The sequence below is a fragment of the Cuculus canorus genome, chromosome 1 (genome assembly GCF_017976375.1).
Source record: "Cuculus canorus isolate bCucCan1 chromosome 1, bCucCan1.pri, whole genome shotgun sequence".
Classification (NCBI taxonomy): domain Eukaryota; kingdom Metazoa; phylum Chordata; class Aves; order Cuculiformes; family Cuculidae; genus Cuculus; species Cuculus canorus.
The window spans coordinates 195031967-195059705 of record NC_071401.1 but is presented as its reverse complement, the minus strand read 5'-3'; the positions used below and the strand labels follow the sequence as shown (position 1 = coordinate 195059705).

Sequence of the window (27739 nt, the reverse complement as noted above, 5' to 3'; positions counted from 1 at the left end):
GAAAAACACTGTTTGCTTAATATAGATATTTGATACCACAGATAGCAGCAATTTAGTGTTTTTCTCCATGCAAGTCAAAACCAATTGTACTGAAGCAGCTAATAGTAACCCTGTACAATTTGTTTAAAATTTTTTTCACTTCAAATTGTTTTTTTTAGCGGGATAATGGGTCTCAGGAACCAGGCTGAGAAAGTTCCAGTGTGAAACATGTATTCAGGTAAGATTCAATTAAATTATTCAACATTTAGATGCTGCTGCAATATCATGCATATTTCTCTTATTTTCCTTTATTCCTAGAATAAAAAAGTCTTAATCTTAAATTTCTTTTTTAAAGCCCCTATGGATTATCTATGAAAATTCAGGCACTGCTGAAGACAAGGTGTAGAAATACCAAATTTTGTGCACATTTTAGTTAAACAATTGCTTTCTCAACTCACTTGGAATGTCAATGTTTAATATGTTGCCTTAAGGGTGAACAGCTTGACCTGAGAATCAAACTTAGGGTACATATGGAATTTAATACTGCATTCTTTGCCCCAATCAGTAAAATTCTACTTAAAACTCCTTCAAACCAGTTGTGAAGGAGGATAATTTGAAGGTTATTATGAGTCTTAGATCTTATAAAATTCTGCAAAACAGACTTTTCCTGCATGACTCAGTAAGATCATTCTATAAATGTACGATTTTTCTTGCATTGACAGGATCAGGAGACAATGCAATGATCATACATAAAATATAATTCCTTGTCTGCAAGGAGTTTTTAGTCTAAAACAAAAATGTCTGATTTGAAGTTTTTTCTTAACTGGATGCTAGTATATTGTGATCTGAAATGAAAGAAAATCAAAACAAACATGGAGCAAACCACAGCTAAAGATTTGTCCCCATAGATTTAGAAAACAAATGAGGTGAAATGATGAAATGCTTGTAAGAATGTAAAATTTAATTTCATTTCAGCTTTTTATAGTTTCTTAATGCCAAATAATAGGAATGCACAGATTTTTTTGTTCAGCTTTCTGCTTATTTTCTACACACAGAGTACTACTTTAAATTTCCTTACTTCTTCCCCTAAGCCTATTGTATTTGTGGAATCCATCCTTCAAGGCTGAACACTGTCTGCAGCGCAGAAGGGATTTTGAAGAAACACTATTCTGTGATTCTATTATTGTAAGTCACTGTAAGTGCAGAAAATTGAAAATCAGTGTTCAGGATTGAGGAACTTCTCTTGTAGTGTACAAGGGGCTATTTTTCTTTTTTATTCTGTGTTGGTCAAGAACGATAAAACAAGTTGTGACATCCTGTCAGATGTTTGGCACATTACATTGATGGCTTGCCTCCATGTTATTTTTCTTTTAATTTTCTGCTCTCCAAAAAAATCTTGTATTAACACACCCTTGAATTAGCATATTTCTAAAAATATTGAATAGTGCATGTGTAGCTTTAAAGTATTCTTCAATTACACCCCTTTTTGCTGCTTGATACGTCTGAAGAATCCAAAATTCAACAGTGTCTGTGAAAATGAGAATTCTCCCAATGAAGCTGGAACAAGAGGAACTCAGATGGTGAAAACTGGTGAAGCACACACATTTGCCAACAGCTTCTCTGACATCATTACAAACACTGCAGGATGTCACGACATGAAAGGGTCAAATTTATTTTTCCCAGTGGCTTATGATCTCTTATCTAGGCGTTGTAAACTACAGCAATTGATAGACTGCTCTAACATATTTTGGGCCAGAATAGTTCTAGTCTGAAAATGGCACCAAAAATCAAAAGTCAATTTCTTTGAAAGTCTCCATGTTTCTAATTTAACTGAAAATACCTCATCAAACCATTCTAGTTATATAATTTCAATCTAATACATCAGTAAATGACAAGCAACTGTTTTACACCCTTTTGTTTTTTCAGTTTTGTGTCCACTAGCAGAAAATTTTCCACTCAAAAATTTTTCACTCAAAATATACCATTCAGCTTCAGAATCATAGAATGGTTTGAGTTGGAAGAGACCTTGTTCCAACCCCCTTGCAGGACAAAGAAACCTTTTGCTTTCTAGGTAATTCTCTGAGAACATCAATGGTGTAATAGGACACCTTTTGAGAAGGGCGCAAAAGAATCTCTATATTTTCTTGGAAATATCTTGAAACTCACTAATGAAAATATTTACCATCCATGTCATAAGACACAACATTAATTACTGAGATTTTAAGCAAATCCCCAGTGCCTAAAATTCATCCAGTATTATTAACCACCTATTAATATCATAGTCAAAGAAAGGACTGCCTCGTTTTAAGACACCAGACTAGAAAACGTATGCTTAATTCCCAGTTTTCTATCTAAATATATTTTAACAAGCTATTTAAATGCCCTGGTGCTCAGTTGCCACTCACAAATCATTAGCATAATCACCCATTTTACAGATGTGCTTTGTAAACAGACATTCAAATCCTACAATACTAATGGTACGAACTCATATAAAGAGAACTTTATAGAATCATAGAATCACTTGGTTGGAGAAGACCTTTGAGATCATCGCGTCTAACCATACCTGTCCAGTACTAAACCATATCTCTGAGTACTCCATTAATTATTAAAATGAAGGAATAAACAGGTAACATGAAAAAACAGGAAAAATATATATTCTATAGAATACATATTCTGTTCTATAGAACACTTTTTAATATAATTTAAATATTTAGACTATAGCTTCACTACATTTTTCTAACTAATTCTAAAACATTAGCCTTACAGAAGTTCCTGTCGGTTTAGTTCATCCAATGAGAGGGGGAGGAGGAAGAACTCTAACTTATTAAAATGCTTTCTGCAAAAGTGATGCAATTTGATGCTCTTTCTGGGTTTAACTGCTTACTTAAGTACTCGGTCACAAACTTTAAGCACTGTTCCAGAATCGTGAGGAAACCCAAAATGGAGGAAGCTGTGGAATTCCTTTCAGAGCTCTTGAGCACATGCTGAGCAAACCCACTTTCCTCTGGAAAGGAGAGGATTGTGGTTTTCCAAGTTTGATGATGATTACTTTTCTTTGACTACTATTAGATCATGCCTTCTAGAGGCAGATCATCACAGCTCAGGATTACACTTCTGAACAAGCAGGAATGTTGCTTTTGGAAAAAAATAAGAAACTACTGGCATTTTGAAAAAGTAACTCAGAGGTAAGTAGTTCTTAACTTTCCTCTAACCTCAGCCCTCATTTCAAATTTCATGTTGTCATCACACAATAGTCTCTACATGATTCTCAGAAGCAAGAAACAGAATCTTACAGTAAAAAGCAGTCAGAACAACACGGTTGCCTTATCTGCCTTCATCTGAGGTTCTGAAAAGGTCTTATTAGATGGAAAGTTAAACATTATATTCCTCAGACTCCATCTCTTCATCATTTCACATGTATTTTCATAATTCGGAGAATCTTCTCAGTGTATAAAGAAATATACAATATGTGGGAGTCTTCATCAAAACCCTGGCAGACTGTTATTGCCTTACAGTTTGACATTTCATATTGCTTTTGAAGTATGTTTCAAGATTCAGTGTATATTTGGAAGTTTATAAAATAGTACCAGATTCTAAAACCTTGGCTTTCTTTAGAAGTTTAATAGGAGACTAAAATAATCCAAAGTATTCACTATTTTTAGGTTGCAATTATAAGTATCACTTGAATTTATATATTAAACCAATATAAAATAATAAAATAATAACCAAAGTTCACTTTTTAATTACTTTTCTTCTCAGGAAATCAAGTGTAAATTCTTATTTTTCCAGTCCAGAGTGGCTCTTATTTTTTTGATATCTTAGTAAAAACTGCTTTTTCAGAGCTCCTAATTTAAAATCCTAACTAATCATGACTAGAATTAGTCTACTCATGGCTACAAAAAGCATGCCTTGTTCTCATTATGCAGTAAGTACTAGCTGTTTATAGATCTGACAGTTTGTTGGATGCGTTCCAAACCTATAGTGCTATTATTCCCTAGCAAAATTTAAACAGCTGTAGTCATGTAATTCAAAACCCTGGAAGACTGCTGCAGTGCTTGTTCTGCTTCAGTATACCATGAATGCAGGATGCAGCCAGTCATATAAAGGACTCTCTTCTGCACAGAATGAAAGAAAGACGTGAACTACAAACCTGAATGCAACCTGAAAGGTCCAAACAGATGAGCTCGTGACAGCCCTTTCCAGAGCCCAGGTATAGTAAACCTTTGTCTGTGAATTTTATGCAGTGAGCTAAATTCAGAGACTGTAAATTGGGGAAGCTGCTTTGCAGAAAAACCTAAAAACAAACGCAACAGAGAGAAAATTATTACAAGGGTGTGTTTGTTACAGAATGAAAAGAACAAAAAATACTATAGTTAAAGTATTAAAAAAATTGCTGTAAAGGAAAGAAGTTCAATATGAAATAGACTTATCTCCTTGCTAAGGTTTGATAGTGCCTTTCTTCTGCTGCACTCTTTTCTCTACTCCTTGTATTGCAGATTACTGGAGAACAGCACTATCATGCAATATATTTCAGCCTATGAAAATAGCATCATTTTAAAGTTAGCTCAGATAACTGCAAAAGCATGCTTTTTTAATGAACTGGGGTATTTGTGTGCATACTTTGGGAGCTAATAGACTTTTAAGCATAACTTTGCTGGACTGTATTTGCCATTGATCTTACAAGCAGTGCCTGCTGAAAACAAAAACCAGAGCTCTAGCAAAGGACATTAGAAGTATAAACGTACAGTTAGAGCTTCTCTGGTCATATAATTACTTAGAAGAGTACTAATAAAAGAATCTGAAGATTTGAAAGGGATACAAAAGGCAATTATCCAAAATTGAATCATCCAATGTTAGATTTTGATCAGTTCTTCTGGAAAACTTTTCCTTATACTAAACATAAATTGAAGGAAAGCAAATGGTTTAAATGGAAAACATTATTCAACAGCACTCTGTAAAAGCAAGAACATATACTCTGAATATACTTGTTTCCATCTGCAGCTTTGGTTATAAAATACTGAAAGCTACTCATTTTACTGAACTACATTTCTTACTGGGATAAATAACAATTGCCACAAGCACCACAAATTAAAGCATACAGAAAATCAAAGCCTAGAATTAGGACCTACTGCTCTGGTAGACATTTAGTTGTAGGCAAGTAGTGACCCAGTTCTGCAAGTCAGCAAAAGTAGGCATTTTGAAGAAAGATGGGAACACCCACTGAGGAGCTGACTGCCTAAGGAGTGGCATACATTTTTGGAACTGACTTTACACTTTCAATAGAGTGTGTGTAAACATGCTAACTTGAACTGAACACACAAAAAAAAATATAGGAAGCTGGAAAATAATGTAGTTGTAGAAAAAGGAAAATACAAAAACATTAAGAAATTAAATATAAAATTACATTTTATAAAAAGAAGAAACACAATGTGCATCAGAACCAGCTATTAGAGTATAAAGACACGTGTTTGTGGTGCCTTTTTTAAAAATGGAAACATTTAACTCATATAAATGCATAAATAAATGTATAATTCTTTGTAGATTTGTAAGCCTTTTTGCATTATAGTGACATATTCCACACAAATGAATGAGAAAAATCAAACTCACAGACAGTACTTCCAAACGTATCTGACAAAATAGATAATAAAATAAGAGACTTTTTTAATATTCTGGCAGTTCTGGGTCTTTTTGAAGTATATGTTGCTACAAGGTTGCACAACTTGAGACACAGGAAGCCTTTCTTACTGCGTTTGGAAGACTGTGATCAAAATCTCCCAATACTCTTTAAGAGAGGCTGATTTCCTTTATATGACCCATTTTTATGATCTGGGAATTTTAACACATGCCATGTTCTGCCGTTCTTAGAGTGACAGCTTTCTTAAAACTTATGCTTGAGCACACAGACTATTAAGAATCTTTGTTTTGTGTTACAGCTAAATTCTGCAGGAATTCTGTCTTACTGTTTTTTTTTCACTAGTTTTGGCATTAGCTATCTCAGGATCATTGTTTCAAAGCACTGACAAAATCATCTTCTGATATTTCTTCCTGGAAGACAATATTCATGTCTACCATATGCAACAGAACTTTTCAAAGGGAGGTTGTAGCTGATGATGTGTGTTATGTAGTATAGCTGTTAAAATACTTGCATGGAGCAGCAGACGAGAATAAAAAATAACTAAACAGCTTTGAGCACCCTCATCCTACACCTCACGTACTCCTTGTTCCAGTAACGGACATCTGATGCACAACAGCAAACTCCAAGCGCAGTATTATGAAGTGCAATACTGCCACCTCTAAAAACTCTGTAGTAGTTATTGTATTACACAGGACTTGTGGTGAGTTAAGGATTTTGAGATGGCATGTGGAATTTTTACGAGAATTGCCTCCTCACAGGACCACAACTTTTTGTACCTCCCCATAATCTCTGAAACAATGAGCTTTGCTTTTTGCCCAAAAACCTTCAATAAAAAACAATGTTACGTTTTTAAATCAGAAGCGTCATGTGTGACTGGGAAACCTTCTTAGTAACAAAGTACAAGTTAAGTGAAAAATATATTTTATTAGCGGAGAATATTTCTTTATGTTTTAAACATTTCATTGTATTGAAAGATTCACCTACATTGAATAATTCTTTCTTGGGCAAGTGCCATTTATGCATCAAAAGAAAAGTACGGTTCTGGCTTTTCGTGGCAACAGGATGCTCAGGTAACGGGAACAACATACATTGAGATTACCTCTAGAACAGCGGTTCCAAACTTCAATATAAATAAACAGAAATTCAAAAAGACAAAGTATCAGGCAACATGGAGAAAACACAGATTATTATAACAATAATAGTGATGAAGAGATGAGTGTTAAGATTGGAGACACTAAATAGAAAACTTTGCCAAAACAAATGTTACTAATGCGAGGATATAGCACTATAGACTAAGAAAAGAAAAAGTCAAAATTTTTTATGCAAATGCCAAAGGAAAAAAAAATGTGTCTCTACTCTGTGGGGCTGCTATTGAAAGGAAGAAATTAGTTTTCCTCATGGGAAAGAGAAACAATGTACAGCTATCTTCAAATCTACATACATCTTTGTGATAGCTGCTATCCTGTACCAGCGTGCCTCTTTTCCTTTCTGGCAGCTTTTAATGGAGCAGTTCTACCTACGAGACAGAATTCAAATCTCATGGAGGGATACTTCTAAAACAGGAATGCCAGACCTTTGTAAGAACGTAAATTCTCTGCCTTCAGTTCACCAGTGTATACTTTTAACCTGAGAACAGAACTGCTCTCATCCAAGCCAAATATATGGGGCGCTTTTTTCATTTTGTATAGTAGACAAAATCCTGTAAAAGACCCAAAAAGAATACTTCTACTACAGTCGCCTCTAAGTTTCCCGCAAGATTAAAATGAATACACTTTTCTATTTCTGTTTAATTTTACCTTGACAACAGTCATAATGTTCCATTAATAATATCTCTATAGGACAGATTTAAATACAGAAGAGCTCTGCAGCCTTGTGATATAAGTCTCATCGATTCATCCTGAAGAGTGAAAAAAAAGTATTCAGAAGTACATTAAAATAATATTTGTATTAATTTATCTTACATTTTTATGCAGTAACAAGAAAAATAGGAATAAATATCTTTAAATCATAATATCCATTTTTATACATCAAAGCCATTTTCTTTGGAAGCCTCAAAGTAGAGTACTGAGAGACATCTGATGCTATTGTTACTTGAGGTACAGTAAATTTAACACTCCCGTTTGAGGAAATATCACACACTACACAGTCCTACAGCACACAAAGGACTTTTCACATGACTGAAGTTTAGCACATGTTTACATATTATGCTAAGGAAAGTTTGGTTTTAGCCAGTCCTGGTATCTAAAACCACTAGTGAATTTTCTCCATAAACTCTGGCACATTTCTCTAACTAATAATATAATTTACTATTTAGTTCTGTCCTTTAGGTGGAACATTAGGTTCGAGTAATTACGAGGCTTCCGTGTTTTATTAAACTGTAAAACTAGTGCTACCTATATTGTTCTATATATCATTCCATTAGAATACACATGGAAACAAATCTCCTAGTATGAAGACTGTTTCACAATAAATATTGATACAATAGAAAGGCAAAAAGTCGGCACTTATACATGGAAATCTAATAGTCAAATGTGTATCTTTTGCCACATGGTGGTCCCCTTTTTATGCTATCCCGGTTAGCAGGCAAAAGGACCATTACGATAGCTGCAAATACAATACCAATCAATTTTAAAGAGGATAGTTTGCGTTTTTAAAATATATTCCTGCAACAAAGGATTTCAAAGAGTTTATATCAGTAAAAATAGGTATGTTCACCAAAGATAACCATAACCTGAGGAGAACTGAAAGCATAAGGAGTGGTGAGAAAGCATTGCCAGGACAGTATTGTGGGGGAAAATCTGAAACATTCCATTTGAAAGCGGCACAAACGCTGGGTCCATCTCCAGTGCCTGAATGCAAACACTTATAGCATGGGAATCAGCCAGTAGGGATCAAAGTCTACACATTGGTGCAAAGCTATGATTTCATGGCCTCAAGCTCCGCCAGGGGAGGTTTAGTCTGGACATCAGGAAAAAATTTTTCACGGAAAGCGTCATTGGGCACTGGCAGAGGCTGCCCAGGGAGGTGGTTGAGTCACCTTCCCTGGAGATGTTTAAGGGACAGGTGGATGAGGTGCTGAGAGGCATGATTTAGGGAGTGTTAGGAATGGTTAGACTCAATGACCCAGAGGGTCCCTTCCAACCTAGTGATTCTATGATTCTATGTTTCATTGGCATTCCAGAGATGCAAAAAGATAGCACACACAACTGGAGGACTGCAATGAATGGTTACAGATTATTTAGGAGTGACAGTCCAGGAAAGTGAGGACAGGTCACACTGTATGTAAAGTTATGTCTAAATGTACAGAGCTTTGCATTGGACCATGTGACAAGGCAGCCAAGAGCTTATTTGCAAGGATTAGAGGCAAGACCCATGAATATTACACTGTAGTAGGTATCGACTACAGACTGATTGATCAAGAAAAGAAGGAAGATGAAACCTACTTGGGCAGCTGAAGGAAGCCTTTCAGTTGCCCATCCTGGTTGTTCATGAGAGCCTTTAACCACCCTGATATCTGCTGGAAGAACAATACAGCTGGGCATAAACCATCCAGGAGACTTCTAGAGTGTCTTGAAGAAAAGTTCTTGATCCAGGTGATCTGACAAGTGGACTAGGGAACATGTTCCTCTGGACTTGTGTCACAAACAAGGAAAAACTGGTCAAAGATGAGAAGGGCTAGAGAGCCTTTGGTTACTGCAAGCATGAAAATGAGTTTAAAATCTGAGAGAAGAAAATTGGACAAATTGTAGAAGAAAAAGGCTGAACTTGAGAGCAGATTTTTGATTGTTTAGGGATATACTTAACAGGATCTCATGGTAGGCAGCCCTGGAGGGCAAATGGGCCCAGGAGAGCTGCTTGATCTTCAGGGCCAAGATACTCCATGACTTTTTTGCCGCAGTTTTTACTTCTAAGGGTTGTATTAAGGCCTCCCAGGTGCCTCTCAGAAGCCTACTGGAAGAATCACTGGGGATGAAGCAATACTCATGATAGAAGAAGAAAATGCCAGGAAGCACCTGGGGAAATGGGACGAGATAGGATGCATCCAAGAGTACAAAGAAAATTGGCTCCTGTCACTGCGAGGCCTCAGTCATAATATTTGAAAGGTCATGGCAAACACAGAAGACTTCTCAAGAATGGAAAATAGGAAATATCATATTCATTTTCTGGAAATGGAAGAAGGATTCAGGAAACTATAGGATGGTTAGCCCCACCTAAGTCACCAGGAAGGCAAATCCTCCTTGAAGACCTGTCCAAGCACTTGAAGGATAAAAATGTGATAGAGAACAACAAGCATGGATTTTCCAAGGGCAAAGCATTCCTCACTGAGGTCATAGCTTTCTATGATGAAATTACTGGATCTATGGATAGGGGGAGAAGAGCGGCTGTTGTGTGTCTTAATTACAGCAAGGCCTTCAACACAGGCCACAACCTCCTGTATAGTCAAATAGGTAAAATAAAGTCTGGATAAGTGGACTTTAAGGTGAGTGAAAATTTATGCAGGCTGCCAGGCCAAAGGGTTGTCACTAATGGTGCTAAGTACGACAACACTGAGAGGGATTGTACAACTCCAAAGAACCCAACCAATTAAAACCATCCTTCAGGACACTAAGCCACAGAAATTACATACCTCTCATACATTTTTTGTCCTAGCACTAAATGAGATAGTATTAATTTTAGATGTGAACCTGTATGTGCTACTGAAAGAAGCTTCTTATTTCAGTACTATAGCTGAGTAACATTTATTTAGTAGACAGAGTGCTACTAAAAATTTCCAGTTCAGACCCAGGAGATGGAAACAAAGAGAAAAGCATATTTCCATAATTGTTTATTACCTTTCCTCCCCCAAGTTCTTTTTCTGTTTCTGAGCTCTCCTGGATAGAATGAGCTAACACATTACCAGAAGAGTGAGCAGTTCAAATTAACAGAGAGGATCCCAGTTATGAATCAGATTATTAAAATAAGTGATCAGTTTACTCTGAGTAGCATACAGCTGCCAAAAAGTAACAAATAAAATGTCATATTTCATATAAAGTTGTCAGTGCAAACACTCATTCACACTGTGAAGTAATGGACTCTGACTGCAGATTGACAACTGGCAACTACAGGAGCAAAATGGAGAAACCAATCAATGATTTTTCAAAGGTAATGTTAACAACTGGCCACATGGAATAAAGGGCCGCAGTAGCTTGCACAGACAGGACTGCTCCATCTGTCTAATAAGTAAGAACTGCACAAATACTGAGAACACTCTATAATTGAGACCTAGCAATTTGTTTAAAAAATAAAAATGTCTGCTTTCAAAACAAATTTACCTGTAATTAGTTGATTTATTGTGCCACTTTTCCTCCAGACAAAACAAAGTCTTTTGAGTCCAACCAAGAGTGGCTTAGAAACAGAATGTCTGTGCAATGATCTGCATTCAAGATTGGGATTCAGTACCTTCTTCCCAGGTGCTATGGTCAAAAAGTACTGAGCATAACGCAAAGATGTGATAGTCATAGAGGAAAAGTAATTAAGGAATTAAGCCAAACAGGGAAGAATTAAAAAAAAAAAAAATTAAAAGGAATGATGGTGACTACCAAAATCAGGAAATTTGTGAAATGGAAAAAAGTTAGAACATAGAAAAAAAAAAGAGAAAATGAGGGGGTAAAATGTTTCTAAGGAAATCCAGTTCTTGTGGCAATTCTTGTGGCAAACCTCACTGAAAATGAAAAAAAAAAAATGCAGTGCACAGGAGTACTACAGAAAATTCATGAGGGAACATATGCCAAAAAATTGCTAAACCCAGAGGTAATTTTGGGCACAGTTGCAGGGAGCAGTCCTTGTCTTCCTCGATAATAACTCCTAATAACTGTTTGGCTTTCTTGGAAAGGCAAAAGCTCCTGGCTTACCCCTCTGTACTCTCCCTCCTCAGGTGGCCAGACCTGGAAGTGGTTTGAAGCAGGCCATGTCCACGACTTGCAGTTTCTTCTTGCACTCTGCCTACGCTCCGATGACATACAGCCTCAAAAGCTCTTGCAAAAGACTATTTTTAGGTCCTTCTCAGAGCAGTCCAGACAACTTTGTCTACCTGATGTGGGCTGTGAAAGACACTTGGTAGTAGCAGGGCTAGTTACGATAAATTGGGGCTTAACTTGAAAATGGGTCCACACTTGAGCACAGTCTGAAACTGTGGTTTGACAGGCACTGGATGACTTTTCCTGGTCTGTTTCTGCCTGTGTTCCCAGAAAGCTGGAAAATACCAGCTTCAGGCTCCGCTTTCAAGCTCATCTTCCAAGATGAACTTTAATACAAAGAAGATTCAGCCTGATGCCGTTTTCCTGAATACATGAGAACCTTCTAGCAAAGATCAGTTAGAAATCAATCCATATTGCTTCCCATGTTTAATCAAAATTAATTGCGGTAGAGCACAGACAGTAAAAACAACCAAAAAAAAAGAGATAGGACATTAAGTCTCCAAAGTATTTGTGAACCTCCAAGTAGTGTGATGACTGAGTACTTGACTGAATGCTGTATCTTATGTACAAGCCTCTGTGAAAGTGCCTGTTTCATCTGTTCTAATGTTTTACTTTTCTTCCAACACAGGGATCCTGCACACCCCAGCTGTGCCTCTTCAGATCTGTACAACACTGACTAAGACTGTCCTGAAATCACAACTGTTCCAGCTGTCACAGAAAATAACTGGGGCCAGCTGAATGTCAGGATGCAAGTAGTTACTATTACACTACTGCTTCTTCTTTGTAAAGCATTTGACTGTAGGAAGACAAGGAATAGGAGTCTGAGAAACAATGAAAGGGAAAACATCTTAAGGAAAGCATCTAGCACTGTTAAGCGCAATGCCCAAGGCCTCCCATGTGATATATACACTTATCTTCATGAGAAATACCTAGATTGTCAGGAAAGAAAATTGATTTTTGTGTCATCTGATTGGCCAGAGGATTTAAAACACATGCTGCTAGCAAGAAACAGGATTCGTAAGTTGAAGAACAATATGTTTTCCAAGTATAAAGTACTGAAAAGTCTGGATTTACAACAGAATGATATATCGAAAATTGAGAGTGAGGCTTTTTTTGGTTTGAATAAACTTACCACACTCTTACTTCAGCACAACCAAATTAAGAGTTTATCTGAGGAGATTTTTATTTATACCCCCAGTCTAAACTATCTACGTCTTTATGATAATCCCTGGCATTGCAACTGTGAACTAGAAACTCTTGTTACAATGCTACAGGTTCCAACGAACAGGAACTTGGGAAATTATGCCAAGTGTGTGCACCCTATAGAACTGAAAAACCAAAAGCTAAAGCAGATAAAAGCCGAACAGCTATGTAGTGAAGAAGACAGACAGGATCCCCAAAACATAAAACAGAAGCCTGAAGCTGTCAAACCAGAATTCGATTCGTCTTTGTGCCACATGTATGTGTTTCCTGCCCCAACTCTGAACTGCAAAAGAAAAGGTTTGTATCACTCCTTATAACAGAAGTAATGATTTTAATATTCTTGTTCCCTTACTACATTTATTCACATACTATTTACAGCAGATTAATATAGTACTTGTACTCACTTTACTTACTTTAACTAAACTGTTAATTGTGTTTCTCTTGTAACTACAAGCAACAAGTAGGAATTCTTTAGCAATTATTTCTGCATTTTACTTCTACTCTGCAGCCCCGATTCCACAGATATTCTTTAGTGATATTCAATAAAAATCAATAGGAATAAAATTAAGCACATACCCAAGTTACTGAGGTTTCTGCACCTCACTATTCAATTTTACAACTATAAACATACTAATCAGTCAAGTTACAGCTGTGCTGCAATTGTTGTTGATAGAGAAAAGAATGTCTTTCCTTCTTTCCAGTGTACAAACACAAAGATAGCAACGCTTTTGACAGAAGCGAGCTGTGAAACAGGAGTGAGCAGCCAGCTGTGTTTACTATGCCCAAAGGAATCTAATTGCAAGGAAGAGCCACTGCATTCTCATAGTTCGTGTGCAAGATTTCCTCTGCTGAGGGAAGAAATTATATGCTTTTGTTCATAAAGAAATCCTTCCTCTGTTCTTCCTCCCAGCATCCAGCAAACATTTCAAAGTCAAAGGGCCTTCAAGAAATGTTTTTCAGACAGTTGGATCCATTCCATTCCCAAATCCTTCTCAGGCTCCTAAAAGCCACAGTTAAGCCCTAAGGGTAAATGAGCTGGGGCATACATCCACACAAAAGCACACATATTACACTTTATATTTCTCACATTTTATCCCCTGATGAAACAAAGCAAACAACAAAACAATTCAGAAGAGAGTAATTCTTCAGCATTAAAAAATGGAACTAAAACAGATTAGTAGAAGTAGCCAAAACTGGGAGAATTTTTCCCAACTTCTGTGAAGCACAGCGTGCAATATTGGATCAGAGCACTATGTTTTACCCACTTGTATGTTGCAGCGTGTTTGCTAGACTTCTATTTGCTTTAAAAGTGACTTAAATTTATGTAACAACTCTGTGTGTCCTTGTTCTTGGATCTTAGTGCCAGAGACAAGTTTGGAAGTTGGTATAGGGTGACAACACATGAAGAAATAATGTTTTCAGTATTTGATTACACGGTTTACGTACTATGTATGTCATAAAAAATGGTCCGTTTATTTACTTTTCTCCACCATGTTAATTTCCTTTCTTCCTCCTACGGCTCACTTTTCTCTTTGTTTTGCCATGCAGCAACTACATATTTTTATTAATGATTTATGCTTTTTTACTGGCTAATATTTATTAATTTCTTAATATTTATGTATCTTACCTTTCCTTGTAGACAAGATCCTAATTATTAGATTACAGATTATGATCTTAATTATCCTTCATAGGATCTTAATTATATCATTATTACCTTGTGCCTACAGGTAACTGTGCTACTGAACAAAAATCAGACATGTATTATAAACTTAATAGAAGAAAAGACTGACTTTCCAGCTCTCCCCACTTAGTGGTGTCAAAGTGACAATTGTACATGCATATACTCAAAAAATTTGGCAAGAAAAATGTTAATTTTTTTCTCTAAGTTCATAGAAACATTCAATATGGTCTCCCCTTCATGGGAGTTTCACAGGATTTTATAGCATTTAATAAAAAATTATTTATTATCTTTAGTACTAATAATGAATGAGTCAAGTTACTTCAACCACTACACAAGCACATTAGAGTGCACAGGGGCTCCCTCCTTCAGGTCAAGAACTAAGTTTATCAGTCCAAGACTTCCTGAATGTCTAGTACAGACACATGGAGTATGTTCAATATCTTCTAGGAAGTACCACATCTTCTGTGCATACGCCTTAAAGCCAGACGCAGATACCCCATGGACATTTGGGATTTCTGAACATATGGTAATCTTTCATGAAAGCACTGCATTTACTGTCTTTGCATATAATTACTGTGCAGCAGATGCACAATTTAATTGGAATTGTCATCAGAAATAGGTGTATAATGCACCCCAAATCCTGGGAAAACATAAAAATTTCCCTAAATCCACATGGACAAAATTTCAGAGTAGGAAAATAGGTGCAACAGTTGCCAAGCCAGTAAGATGATGTGAAAAGCTGCAATCCATTATTTCTTTACAACGGAGGGGATGGAGTAACAATAAGTATAGCAGTACTATGTATCTCTAAGGAGATATGACATGAGGTCAGCAGCTTTCAGTTAGTGACAGAAAGCTCATGAAAGAAACATCTTAAAAATATATATAACCATGTGTATGTTCTCCTTTTTGAAGAACTTATTTGTATTTCATCAGACTAGTGATACACCACAACTTTCAGTACTTCAGAATGAAAACATACTATGTCCTGGATTGTATTTTACTGAGAAAAGCAACTGAAGTTGGATGCAAAAGTAATTTCTGTTTGCTTTTCTGCAAAAGAATTTCATCTGCAAGAGCAGATGAAAAAACAAACCTGCTTTCTAGCACTACCAAACTCTGCAAGTCTTCAAATTCAAGGATTATTTACATTCATTTGGTAATAAATAGGCCCTGAAACTTTGACATCTGCACGAACAGGAAGCATTCCAACCAGAGCAGGCTGGAGTAGTTATAATAGTAGTTATAATATTTATGTGTTTATAATACCAAAGCTCTGCTCAAAATAAAATATAAGGCAGGAAGACTGTGATACATTGCCTTCATCTTGAGAATACCTGATACGTTAGACATTTTCAGAACTTCAAAAGTACACTGACAGCTTTCAGCACAGATCTAGAAACTACTTGCTTTCATTCAAAGATGGTTAAATAAGAGTTACAGTTAATATTCTTGTAATAACACTCCAGATGGGAACATTAATTGAGTAAACATAATCCTGGAGATTACGTTTATTAACATTATCCTGAGAGGATTCAAACCACGGTTTGTGCTTCTCGAGAATATGCCCTTACTGCTGGAGTAGAAACTATTGTTTCTGCAATTTTTTTCAAGGAACACTGTAAGGATACATACACAGATGACAGAGAGGTACTTGGCTACTTTGGTAATACCAATGATATAAGTAGGATAGAGAAGTAGATAGACAAAATGCCACTATGCTTCCTGGACAGATAATAACTAAGTATTGCAACAAATAGAATGTCTTAAACATTGCTGAAACACTACACAGCTGTAACTACAGAATGGTAGTTATAACTCTATTAATTGCTATAAATACTATAACATTTAGCATTTTTATTGCTGATAAAATTTAACATTTCACCTTTTGGCAACACAAACCAAAGCATGTAAGACACCACGCTGTAATTTGATTATGGAAGATGTTCAGATATCAATGAATATATTTTTATACAGTTACTCTGGTTTCTTTACTTTAAAGAGTCAAGCCCTTCACACATACCTTTTATTAGTACACCATCTTCGTTACCTTCCCTATTGCTATGTGACTGAAAAGTACAGTTTTGCTAAAACAAAATTATAGAACACAGCTATAATATAAGGCTTTAATATAAGCACTAATGATGAGAATAATTTTCACGTGAAGTGTAAAGATACAAGTGAACAAAGCAATGAAATTCAGAATTTAAAAAGATATGTTGACCATAGTAGGGAAAGAAAACAAGAACCAGTGCTAGACTGACAAAAATCTGTGTGGTACCTAACTGTGATGCCTAAGCAGAAAGGATAACCTAAGGCTGATACAAGTTATGTATTTTTTGTTTTTTTAAGATTTAAAGAAAGTTCCAGGTAACATACCTCCAGATATAGTAAGACTTGACCTGTCCAGCAACAAAATTAGACAACTACGAGCCAAAGAATTTGAAGATGTCAGTGAACTGAAGATATTAAACCTAAACAGTAATGGAATAGCTTACATTGATCCTGGTAAGAATAATTTTAAATATTCATTAAAAAGTTATTTGTGTTTCATTAATTATAAACCTTGATAACGTGCCCATCAGACATAAATGTAGGGGGAAAAGAATTTAAAAATCTAAAAGTCGGTACAAATCTCATCTTTTGTACCACGCAATTCATAGAGGAAAGATTTGCACTGAAATGTATACATAGTGGAAGTCAATGAAGAACAACTGATTTCAGCTGTCCTTTCTTAACACTAAACCAACCCAGTGCAAAAATTGAATTGTGCAGACTGAAGGCTAACAATTTCCCAAAAAGCTAAATAGTTGAATGATTTTTTAAATATCTTTGCCAAATAAGAAAACTTGCCATATAATGAGGATGCTTTTAAATTATATCGGACAGCAAAGTAACAGACAAACTGAAAGGGTTTAAATTCTTTTGGATTAAAAATCACACACATAATTGCTCTTATGTTACATATTACTAGAACTCATGTGGCCTTGTTGGCAATTTGCTTATCACCTATGTGTATTGGGTTTTTCATTATAAAAGAAGACACAAGAAGAGAGAGATAGAAGGTATGAAGCAAAAAGAGCCTTCTCTAGTAGCATTTCGGAAATTAAGCAGCAGTAGAAAGTCATAATGTCAGTAAAATGATACTTAATGAATTTTCACATTACACAGTCCATTTATTTAAATTAAGACTTCTGTGATTAAATGAAAGAGTATACTTGCAAAAGGTATGAGCTTCTCTCTGAAGTGTGACTTAGAAGCACTGTTATGAAGCTCCATGTTTATTATCTTCTACATCTTAAAATATTAAAGTTCTATACACACACACAAATACATACACCTGTACAAAAAGTACTAGCCCTGCACATTGCCTAACACGTAATCAATTTCTATATTTCTACTTCCATAACACAGCAATTAGAGTGGACTTCTATGAGCAAATCGAGTGTTTGTTCACCTCCACCATCCCTATTCTACACTTGAGCATGCTCACTAAGTGTTTTATAACCTTACCAGCAGTACAACTCCACTGTTGTCGACAAATTTGTACCAATATGTCACTTCTCAAGGCACAAGCCACATTTTAAAGTCCAATGTTTGAAAAATCTTTTTGTAGCCTCTAGCCAAAAAATGAATAAATTAATAAATGTATAATTATGAAAATATTTTTCCTGTTGCAGATATGGATGTGTTTTTCTAACTTATCTTTGTAAAGTACCAATAACTAATTTTCCATTGACCAGCTGCTTTCTCAGGCCTCAATAACTTAGAGGAGCTGGATCTATCAAACAACAGCTTGCAGAATTTTGAATATGGAGTTCTGGAAGATCTTTACTTTCTGAAAATACTGTGGCTGAGAGAGAATCCTTGGAGATGTGATTACAACATACATTACCTTTTCTACTGGTTAAAGCATCACTACAACGTTCACTACAATGGCCTAGAATGCAAAATGCCTGAGGAATACAAAGGATGGTCTGTTGGAAAATATGTTCGAAGTTATTATGAGGAGTGCCCAAAAGACAAGCTGCCCATTTATCCAGAAACTTTTGATGTGGACAAAGATGATGAGGAATGGGAACGACACAAAGAACAATCAATTCAAACAGTAAAGCAGCATGGTGTAATTGTCACTGTGATAGGCTAAAAAGAGGATTATTTTTTTTTTTAGTACATTCAAATATTTGATATTCTGACAAAGAAAAACATGCTGTTTACATTTTTGTTAATGATATTGATTGTTTGTAGGACTACCTGCCTACAAGGATTTCTGTTTATTGCAGTTAGCAATTACAGAATGGCATTAGCTATACCGCATCCTTCATCAAGTAATTGTTTCTGACAATTTATCCTGGATATTTTTGTGAAATATTTTGGCAAGTATTTGAAACTATACAGTAGAAATTTGTAGACACGAATGTACATAATGTGGCAGGGAGGAGCTGTCATGTGTGAATACATCTTATGCATTGACACAGAACTTGCTGCAGAATTGTGACCAAGACATTTTTCTTGAATGTATTGACAGTTCTTTGTATCCATCAGCTTCCTGAAATATTTCCAGAAAACATTTCTACAATTTTTTAATCAGCTTCTTGTTGTTTTATTGTATAAAAAAACCAAACAAACTGAAGACTACCTTTAATACAGTTCTCAAAAAAAAAAAAAAAAAGGAACAGCAGTCATTATAATGATTAGGATTCAAACCCAGAAGCTGAGTTCTAGCGCACAATGTGCTAGTGTTCCTGTTTAGTCTTGAGAGGATAGCTTGGCCTCTGTCTCTTCTGTACCTGAGCTACCTGGAAGCAGAGGTAGCCAAGGCATGGTTGCTTCCCAAGATCCATCTCCCCATGCTCGTATTGGCCCTGTTTGGGTTTTGCAGTAGGCAGAGCTGAAGTCCTTCAAGGAAGCATTTTAGGTTGTTATGTCAGTTTGGCAGAGATTACATGACATCAGTTCTAGGTGAAGAACATGTGATGGCTGCTGTGGTGTGTGTCCAACACATCAGTGCCCACCGAGACTGAAGGTACGTATGCTTTTGAGTGCTCACTAAAAGTATGGAACATTCTCAAAGGCCACCCTTCATCCAGCTCATTTGTAAAAAGCACCCACAGGCACCTCCTTCTCACACAGCTGCCTATGTGAATGTACATTCATCAAAAACTGTAATTATTCTAATACTATGGTAACAGAGCTGTACAAATGACCCAGCTAAGTAGGCAATATCTCATAGGATAAAATTCTTTGCTTCATAATATATTGGCTAGAAGTTCTTAAAAAAAATGTTTTTACCTAATAACTATTCTCAGCTTTTACATAATACTGTCTTGTTTTTAATTTCTGCATCAGTTAATATTGAACTAGCAGAACTAGTGCCTCTTAAAGAGGGATATTATAAACCCTTTTTTTACACATAGAAAGGGTAAGTAACTCCCCAGTCTTATATGGTGGACAACCAGGAGACACTGGGTTAAACTTCAGTATTCCAAGCTCAAGCCCTAGACCAAATTCCTGCTCTTAGATCAGTAAGAAATATGTAAGTGCAGGATAGATATACAGGGTTGGAACTTTAAATATCTGTTGGCTATCATGGAAGAAGTTCTTGAACACTCTGGGGAGAAAATTTGCTCCTTTAAAGATCTGCACACAATTATGGTGGTTGTGGATTCCACTGGGTTTTAGCCACAAGCCCAAAAGGTCACACATTTTGTTTCAGAAGTGCAATACAAAGCACACAGTACTTTTATGCTAACATGAAATAAAAGAACAACACTAAGGAAAAATTCAGAAATTATTGAGGGTGGTAGGAATGCAAGAAACTTTAAGCAAATACATCCTCTTATTAACTGTATTTTTATGTCCTCCATTATTCAGGTTTGAACATATGTAATGGTGCTTTACTGAAAATTTAGCCATTTCTTCCACAATATTTTCAAAAAAGTTTATGGCAATTGCAATAGTACATTACTCATCTCTGCTCCTGGGAATATTTTAAGCATTATCTTAATTATTAAAGGCTAATCCCAATAAGACAGAACACAGATGAAAATGTCACTGGACCAGTAATATTCACTACATGAGGCATTTAAAAATTAAATAAAAAACTTAAAAGTGCTGAAAGAAAAAAAAACCTTACACAGGTAGTTGTTGTCAGCATTAAGTACTTCTCCTTTCAGATTCTGGAGGATTATTTTGGTACAGATTGGAACTACCAGGAATGATTGAAAAGGACAGACAATGGAACCACAGTAGAACATGTGTTATTGGCAGCACGACCGATGCAGAGTAGGAAAAAATGTTAGGTCAATTTCTGCAAGCAGGTAGTATTAAGAAAAAAAATGTGTGGCTTGAGGTAGGCTAAAGCCTGTGTGGGAAATGCAATCCAGGAAAGGAATGGAATATAGGGTAAAAGCTAGGTGAGAGGTTTCTGATGTCTGTGGTCAGCAAAATGTTATCAGCTGAAAAAGCAGTCGAATAAGACTGACCACAAGCAATGCCCTAATTCTTGCAAATAACAAGTTCAAAGGTCCTGGATATTCCTAAACAGATCATGAAGTGTCTGTCATGATCAAGGAACCAAGGCTAAAACCTATGGATTGCAGTGATACATAAGGCAACTGTTCAGTAGAAGCCAGAGGTACAGGAGGCATGTTTAATCAGTCAGGATTCTCAAACAGTGGCACCAGAAAATGTTGCATCTGCTGAAGGTTCAAGGGGGATGATGAGCTAAACATGCTGCGTACATCTAACAGCACCAGATGTTTGCTGACAGCTATTATGTGTGAAATCTATAAGTGAGGGACATATCAATGACACTTTAAAGGAACAAAGTTCAACAACTATCCCACAAATAAAGGTTTCAGTGTGAACTTGTGAAATAGGTGTCATGTCAGAAGCTCCATGAAAGAGAAAAATAAATTCAATTCTTAAGAGTGGATCTGTCTAGACTTCTCAGAGTCAACAAGTGGAAGAACTTCTCACAGTCAAGAGAAGAACGTACTGAAGTTTTGAATGCTGGAATTATTCTTGCAACTATTTTCCTTAGAAGATCTTTGGAACTTTCAAGGGCCAGCCAGAAGTTCAATTCTTTTAACTAAACACACTATAATTTTATTCCTTACTGTCTAAAATTATTGCATATTTCAGCTTTTGCAATAATACTAGAGAATTTTTATAAAATAGACATATGCTTATTCAAGCAGCAGTTCAGTTTCCTGTAGCAAAACAAAAGGGCAGGGGGGGCAGGAAGCCCTCCTTGAAAAACTAGCTGGAATCTCTTAGGTTTTTCTACATGTTGGCATTTTCAGACACTCATCCTGAGGATGTGGCAGAATAATCAGTAACTGCAATTGCAAATAGCATACCAACACAAGAATGGAAATATGAGGTTGGGGCAAGCGTAACACAGGCTAGCATGTGCTTCTAAAGGTGTTCAGTGGCAAATTCTTTGAAAAAAAGACTGTATGAAGAGGAAAAGCTTATAGGAACTCTGAAGGTAGCACAGAAGGAGGCAGGCCAAGGAAAAAGACAAAAATATATTTGGAAGACACACATATGGGAGAAATGACTAATAGGTGATAAAAACTTCAGCATTATGGGGTTAATGCTATTTCTCTGAGCTTCTCCAAAATGTACCATAAACTACAGTACCATGAAATACCACAGCCACAGACCACAATTTGATTTTGACATTTCTTTGTTTCTGTACTATTTCATCATATAAGTCCCTGAAGCACTTCCATGCCTAAAAGAAAATCATAGGCCTTCCTCTTCCTTTATATGCTTTTAAAGTCTTTCGGTAATTTCTCCCTTGATTCCTCTTCTTTCTCTACTCATATCCAGAAAATAATTGCACAATAGTGTCCTCCTGATATGCAGTATGTGCCCTAGGAGTCCATGAAAATGATTAGAGGGCTGGAGCATGTCCCGTATGAGGACAGGCTGAGAGAGTTAGGGTTGTTACGCCTAGAGAAGAGAAGGCTCTACAGAGACCTTACAGCAGCTTTCCAGTACTTAAAGGGGGCTATAGGAAAACTGGGTAGGGGCCCTTTATCAGGGAGTGCAGTGACAGGATGAGGGTTAACGATTTTAAGCTGAAATAGGAGAGATTTACATTAGATATTAGGAAGAAATTTTTTACTGTGAAGGTGGTGAGGTACTGGAACAGGTTGCCCAGAAAAGTTATAGAATCACAGAATGCCAGGTTGGAAGGAACCTCAGGGATCATCTAGTCCAACCTTCCAAGTAATATATAGTTTAAATGAGATGGCTCAGAGCCCTGTCAAGTTGAGCCTTAAAAGTGTGCAGTACAGAGGAATCCACTACTTCCGTGGGGAGATTATTCCAATGTTTAACTGTTCTCATGGTGAAAAATTTACTTCTGGAATACAGTCAGAATCTCCCTTGGAGCAAATTACACCCATTATGCTTTGTCTTTTCCACATGACTCCTTGTAAAAAGGGAGTCTCCATCCTCTTGGTAGACACTCTATGTACTGGTACATGGTAATAAGCTCTCCCCTAAATCTTCTCTTCCCAACATTGAACGAACCCAGTTCTCTCAGCCTTACTCTGTATGGCAGGTTTCCCAGTCCTCTGATAACCTTAGGGGCCCTTCTCTGGACCCTCTCCAGCCTGTCTGCATCTTTTTTGTATAGTGGGGATCAAAACTGGATGCAGTACTCCAGGTGCAGCCTGACAAGCACTGAGTAGAATGGCATAATGACTCTTCTATCTCGGCTGGTGATGCCCTTCTTGATGCACTCCAGCATCCTGTTTGCCTTCTTTGCTGCTGCAGCACACTGTTCACTCACATTGAGTCTGTTGTCCACCATGAAGCCTGCATCCTTCTCAACAGAGCTGCTCTCCAGTCTGAGCTGTACACCAGGGTTATATATTACCAGGTGCAAGACCTTACACTTATCTCCATTGAACGTCATAAGGTTCCTGCTAGCCCACTCTTCCAGGCTGTCCAGGTCTTCCTTGAGGGTAGCTCTTCCCTCTAGAGTGTCAACCTCCCCACTCAACTTGCTGTCATCTGCAAACTTCACCAGGGAAGTTGTGGAAGCCTCATCCTTAGAGGTGTTCAAGGCCAGGTTGGATGCGACTTTAAGTCCACCTAGTCTAGTGGAAGGTGTCCTTCCCATGGCCAGGGGTTGATCTTTAAGGTCCCTTTCAACCCAAATAATTCTAGGATTCTATGAGTGTTTTCTTAAGGGATGAGTGACAGTTTGGTACAGAAGCAGTGTCCCTTACTCTACACAGCCTACATGAAACACCAAAAAGATTATTGTGCACTGAACAGTGCTGTGACAGAAAGCAGGAAAAATGGATAGGTCTGTCAATACTGTGACTACTACCCAGAATAAAACATTTCAAAAGCTTCTGAGCAAATTTTAGTTCCTGCACTATGAATATAAATGGAAGATTTTAAATGCAATCCCCAGTCACACATGGAAAACAAATGATTCTCTAAGATCACTGAGTGGGTGGAATAATGCCACAAACAGCTGAGCTGTAATCCATGCATCTCATACTCATTTTTATTTGCCATAATAACACATTCATTTGCCAAAGACAATCTGAGCTGGAAGCATATAACATTCATATGTAGGTATTAAACAATGACTATTGTCATTGTATGCATCCACTATATACCAAAGCTGTTGTACGTAAAAACAATTTTTTAACATTGCAGCTAATTCATTTACAAAAAAATATGAACACGATTAGCCAGCCAAACAGACCTAAACCCCAGTTAATATCATTGTTGTTTTATCATTAACAATGAAAACATGTTGCCAAAATCTGTGTAATCTTGGATTTATTTAGAAAGATGAGGTCAGAACTGTAGCTTGGGGAAGTTCAAATGGAAAGGTTCATCACATCTGTAGCCTATAACCAGACATTTCAATGCAGTTTGTTAGTTAAAGAAATGTCAAAGGAAGAGGATTTCAATATAATTTTCAAGCATTAAATAAACACAAGAGAAGCAGTTTTGCAGCAACTTTAAACCATCCACAAAAGCTTCAAAAGTATGGCACAAATAGGCTCTATGATCAATATAAATGAATTTTAACAGAAGAAATGTTAATAATCTAAATCGTACTCTAATATAAATGTGTTTCATTCTTAAAAAGTACTACTAGGTACCTTTAAAGTTAGAAGAAACTGCTTTATAAATCAGCTTTCTAAGAGGCCCTCTGTATCATGACACATGATTTATCACAATTAGGTTAAAATTAATAGCACTGCATAGATGTAAATGGATATAATCTTTGATTTTTGAGTCTATAGAAAACAAATTATCAACAAAAATGGAAAACACATAGCTTGTAGATATACAGATTGAATTTAGCGTCTTTGATATGTAAGATAAATGGAAATGCATAGCGATCACCATACTGATATTCCAGCTAATACAAATGACATGTTGATAGTCCAAGTTAAATTATTTAACTAGATGCAAATCAGTTAGACAACATGATAGAAAAGGCAGTGTAGATATAAAATTTAATTATAGCAGAACTGTTTTTTACAAGTTCTTAGCTTTAAACACTATAAATACTACTATGCTTTTAGTTTTGTACTCAAACACATAAGGAAAACAAAATCATAAAAGGATTTAACATTTCTGAGTACAGTCCCCATAATGGCAGTGACGTGGCTGTGTATTATTTATTCTGGCTTCCTTTCTTTATTAGCTGCCAAAGTTCATTCTAACATTAAATTAAATTATTTCACTAAAAAAACTTGCATGCTGATATTATTAAGATTGTGATTGTATCCTGTGATTTAAAAGCCAAGACCATGACCAAATACACTTTTTATTCTTGGCCAATTGTTCTTTTCCGCCACCAAGTTAGAGAGCAAATTGTTCTCATCCTTATTTATACAATCACTTTGTAAAACAAAAGAAAACATACTGAAGTTTTTATGGGCTGCATCAATGATTTCCATTGTATGTTATCTGATTAAACAGTAAATGCATTATTGTCTCAAAACATCAAAATACACTTTTTATTTGGAAAATAAAATTTTTCTTTTCCTCTGATGACATGGTCACATGTACTTCCACACATATAATTAGGAAGGACTAAGATGCTTTTCTGAATCTAAAGGGGCTCTGTTTTGTCAGCAGACTCAAGTACATACCATTTATGCTAAAACTTGAACACCATGTTAATATCTTGGACCATGCTTGGGTTTTCTTTTTTGCGTCTGCGGCTCCCCAGACAGAAAGCAAGCTTAGCAGTAAAGGACCTGGGAATCCTGGTGGACACAAGGTTGAACATGAGCCAGCAATGTGCCCTTGCCATAAAGTAGGTGGATGCTATCCAGGGCTACATTAGGAGAAGAGTTGCCAGGAGGTCAACAAAGGTGATCTTTTCCCCTTTACTCGGCACTAGTGAGGCCATACCTGGAGTACTGTATCCAGTTCTGGGCTCCCCAGTACAAGAGAGACATGGACACTACAGAGAGAGACCAGCAATGGGAAAAAAAAAAAAAAAAGAGGATTAAGGGACTGGAACATATTTCCTATAAGGAAATGGTGAGAGTACTGCAACTGTTCACCTGGATAAAGCTCCAGGAGCTGTTACCAAGGTATAGAAATACCTGAAGGATGAGTGCAAAGAAGATGGACCCAGGTTTTTTCAGTGGTGCCCACTGACAGAGGAGACAGAAGGCATTGGGCACAAACTGAAACACAAGAGGTGCATCAGGCAATGCTTTTTTTCCTATGAGGGTGACCAAGCACAGGTTGCCCAGGAAGACTGCGGAAGGGTGTTGAGCTGCTGGACCATGTCCAGAGAAGGGCAACAAAGCCGGTGAAGGGTGTGGAGAAACAAGCTTTATGAGAAGTGGCTGATGGGAGTGAGGCTGTTTAGCCTGGCTGAGGGGAAATTGGTCTGTGAAGGCAGAAGAAACAGCACAATACCTTGGATACTGCCATGTGCCCAGACTGAGCTCTCTACCACAGATAATTTCATTTGAGTTGCTCCTATTTTTTAATTTATGTAGCTGAGAACAAGTCATATTCTGGGATAAAACTTTTATCTTAGATGTTTCTCATTTGTAAAATAAACTTCCTCCTACCTCGCTCTTTTTTAAAATAAAGAGAATTGAAATAAAATTGAAATAAAAACTATTCAATAAGAAGCATTGCTTTATTAAATGATACACATTCACATATCCTAAACAACAAGAACTATTTTCTAATTAAATACTTCTTTCTTAGGAGTTTAAACATACACCTTCTAGCAGAATGTAAATAATTACTCTCATTAACAGCCTTAATAGAGTACAAAAAAATGGCTGTGCTTAAAAGCCATTATTAAATTGAAGATGTGATGGAGAATGACAAAGATTTTTCAGAACTGAAATAAGCTAAAATATGATAAAATTCAATGTCTTTGCTATATTGAATTGAAGCAAATATTCATTGTATTACAACCATTTGAAAATATAAGACACATTTAAGACTGAAAGACAAAGCATATGCAGAATATCACACATGACAGCTGGATTATTTACATACTGAAAACTCTCATAGCCATAAGCATTTGCGGAACTGAATTATCACATCATGTGCTGAAACATAAATATTTTATTTCAGACACAACACTTAAAATGTGCAGTTCTAAGTCTGAAAAACAAACCAGCTGAAAGGAACACAGTTAATAAAATCCTACATCCCTTTTCCCAAAGCAATTTTTATATAAGGAAGACTTTATGTTTGTAATGTAACTATTTGCATAACCACACAACAACACATCAGCAGCAACAGCTTAAATTATGGTTTGCTAATTGGCTGATAGCAAAAATACAAAAAGAACCTTCTTATTTTTTCCCATAACCTGACACTGAAGAGGTTTTTTTCTTATTAATATGCATTTTTAAAGAGCTTGACACTTAAGATTAACAGGTTAACATTAACAGTGATATGTCAGAGTGAAAACATATCAAAGATGCCAGTGTTTATAGAAGAATATTTCCAAATCACTTATACAACTTTCCATACAACAATGCATATAATAAAATATGTTCCAGAAAAATGAATGACTACTCTGAACAGAGTTCACTCAAACTAGACAGGCACAAGAGAAATCTTGAGTCAAGTAGAGGCTTTGAGACTCAAATGAGTGTCGCACTCAGAAGCAATAAAGGAAAGGAAGTTACTGCAAATTTTGTTTCACTTCTGGTAATCAACACAGCTAAGAAGTGAAGAAAAAACGACTACCTGTGTAATTGTAGCATGCATGGATTACCAAGCTGCAATGCATCT

General features: G+C 36.4%; 2 protein-coding genes across 6 annotated transcripts in view; one reads left to right on the top strand and one right to left on the bottom strand.

Annotated features, from left to right (window-relative positions):
* FBXL13 (F-box and leucine rich repeat protein 13) overlaps nt 1-27739 on the bottom strand; it is a 75358-nt gene that overhangs the window by 33173 nt on the left and 14446 nt on the right. Inside the window, 2 exon segments of the mRNA XM_054068468.1 lie at nt 4130-4259; nt 7411-7511. Of these exon segments, the coding sequence (XP_053924443.1) occupies nt 4130-4259; nt 7411-7511 (231 nt within the window).
* LRRC17 (leucine rich repeat containing 17) lies at nt 159-26539 on the top strand. 5 transcript variants are annotated; one of them, XM_054056451.1, is made up of 5 exons: nt 1239-3164; nt 4103-4189; nt 12200-13071; nt 16808-16963; nt 18199-26539. In XM_054056451.1, the coding sequence occupies exons 3-5, from the start codon at nt 12318-12320 to the stop codon at nt 18600-18602; spliced, it is 1314 nt and encodes a 437-aa protein (XP_053912426.1). In that variant the 5' UTR covers nt 1239-3164; nt 4103-4189; nt 12200-12317; the 3' UTR covers nt 18603-26539. The 5 variants fall into 5 exon arrangements, with proteins under 5 accessions (XP_053912428.1, XP_053912427.1, XP_053912426.1 ...); XM_054056453.1 differs by lacking the exons at nt 1239-3164; nt 4103-4189 and adding an exon at nt 159-217; XM_054056452.1 differs by lacking the exon at nt 4103-4189 and having other exon boundaries at nt 1238-3164.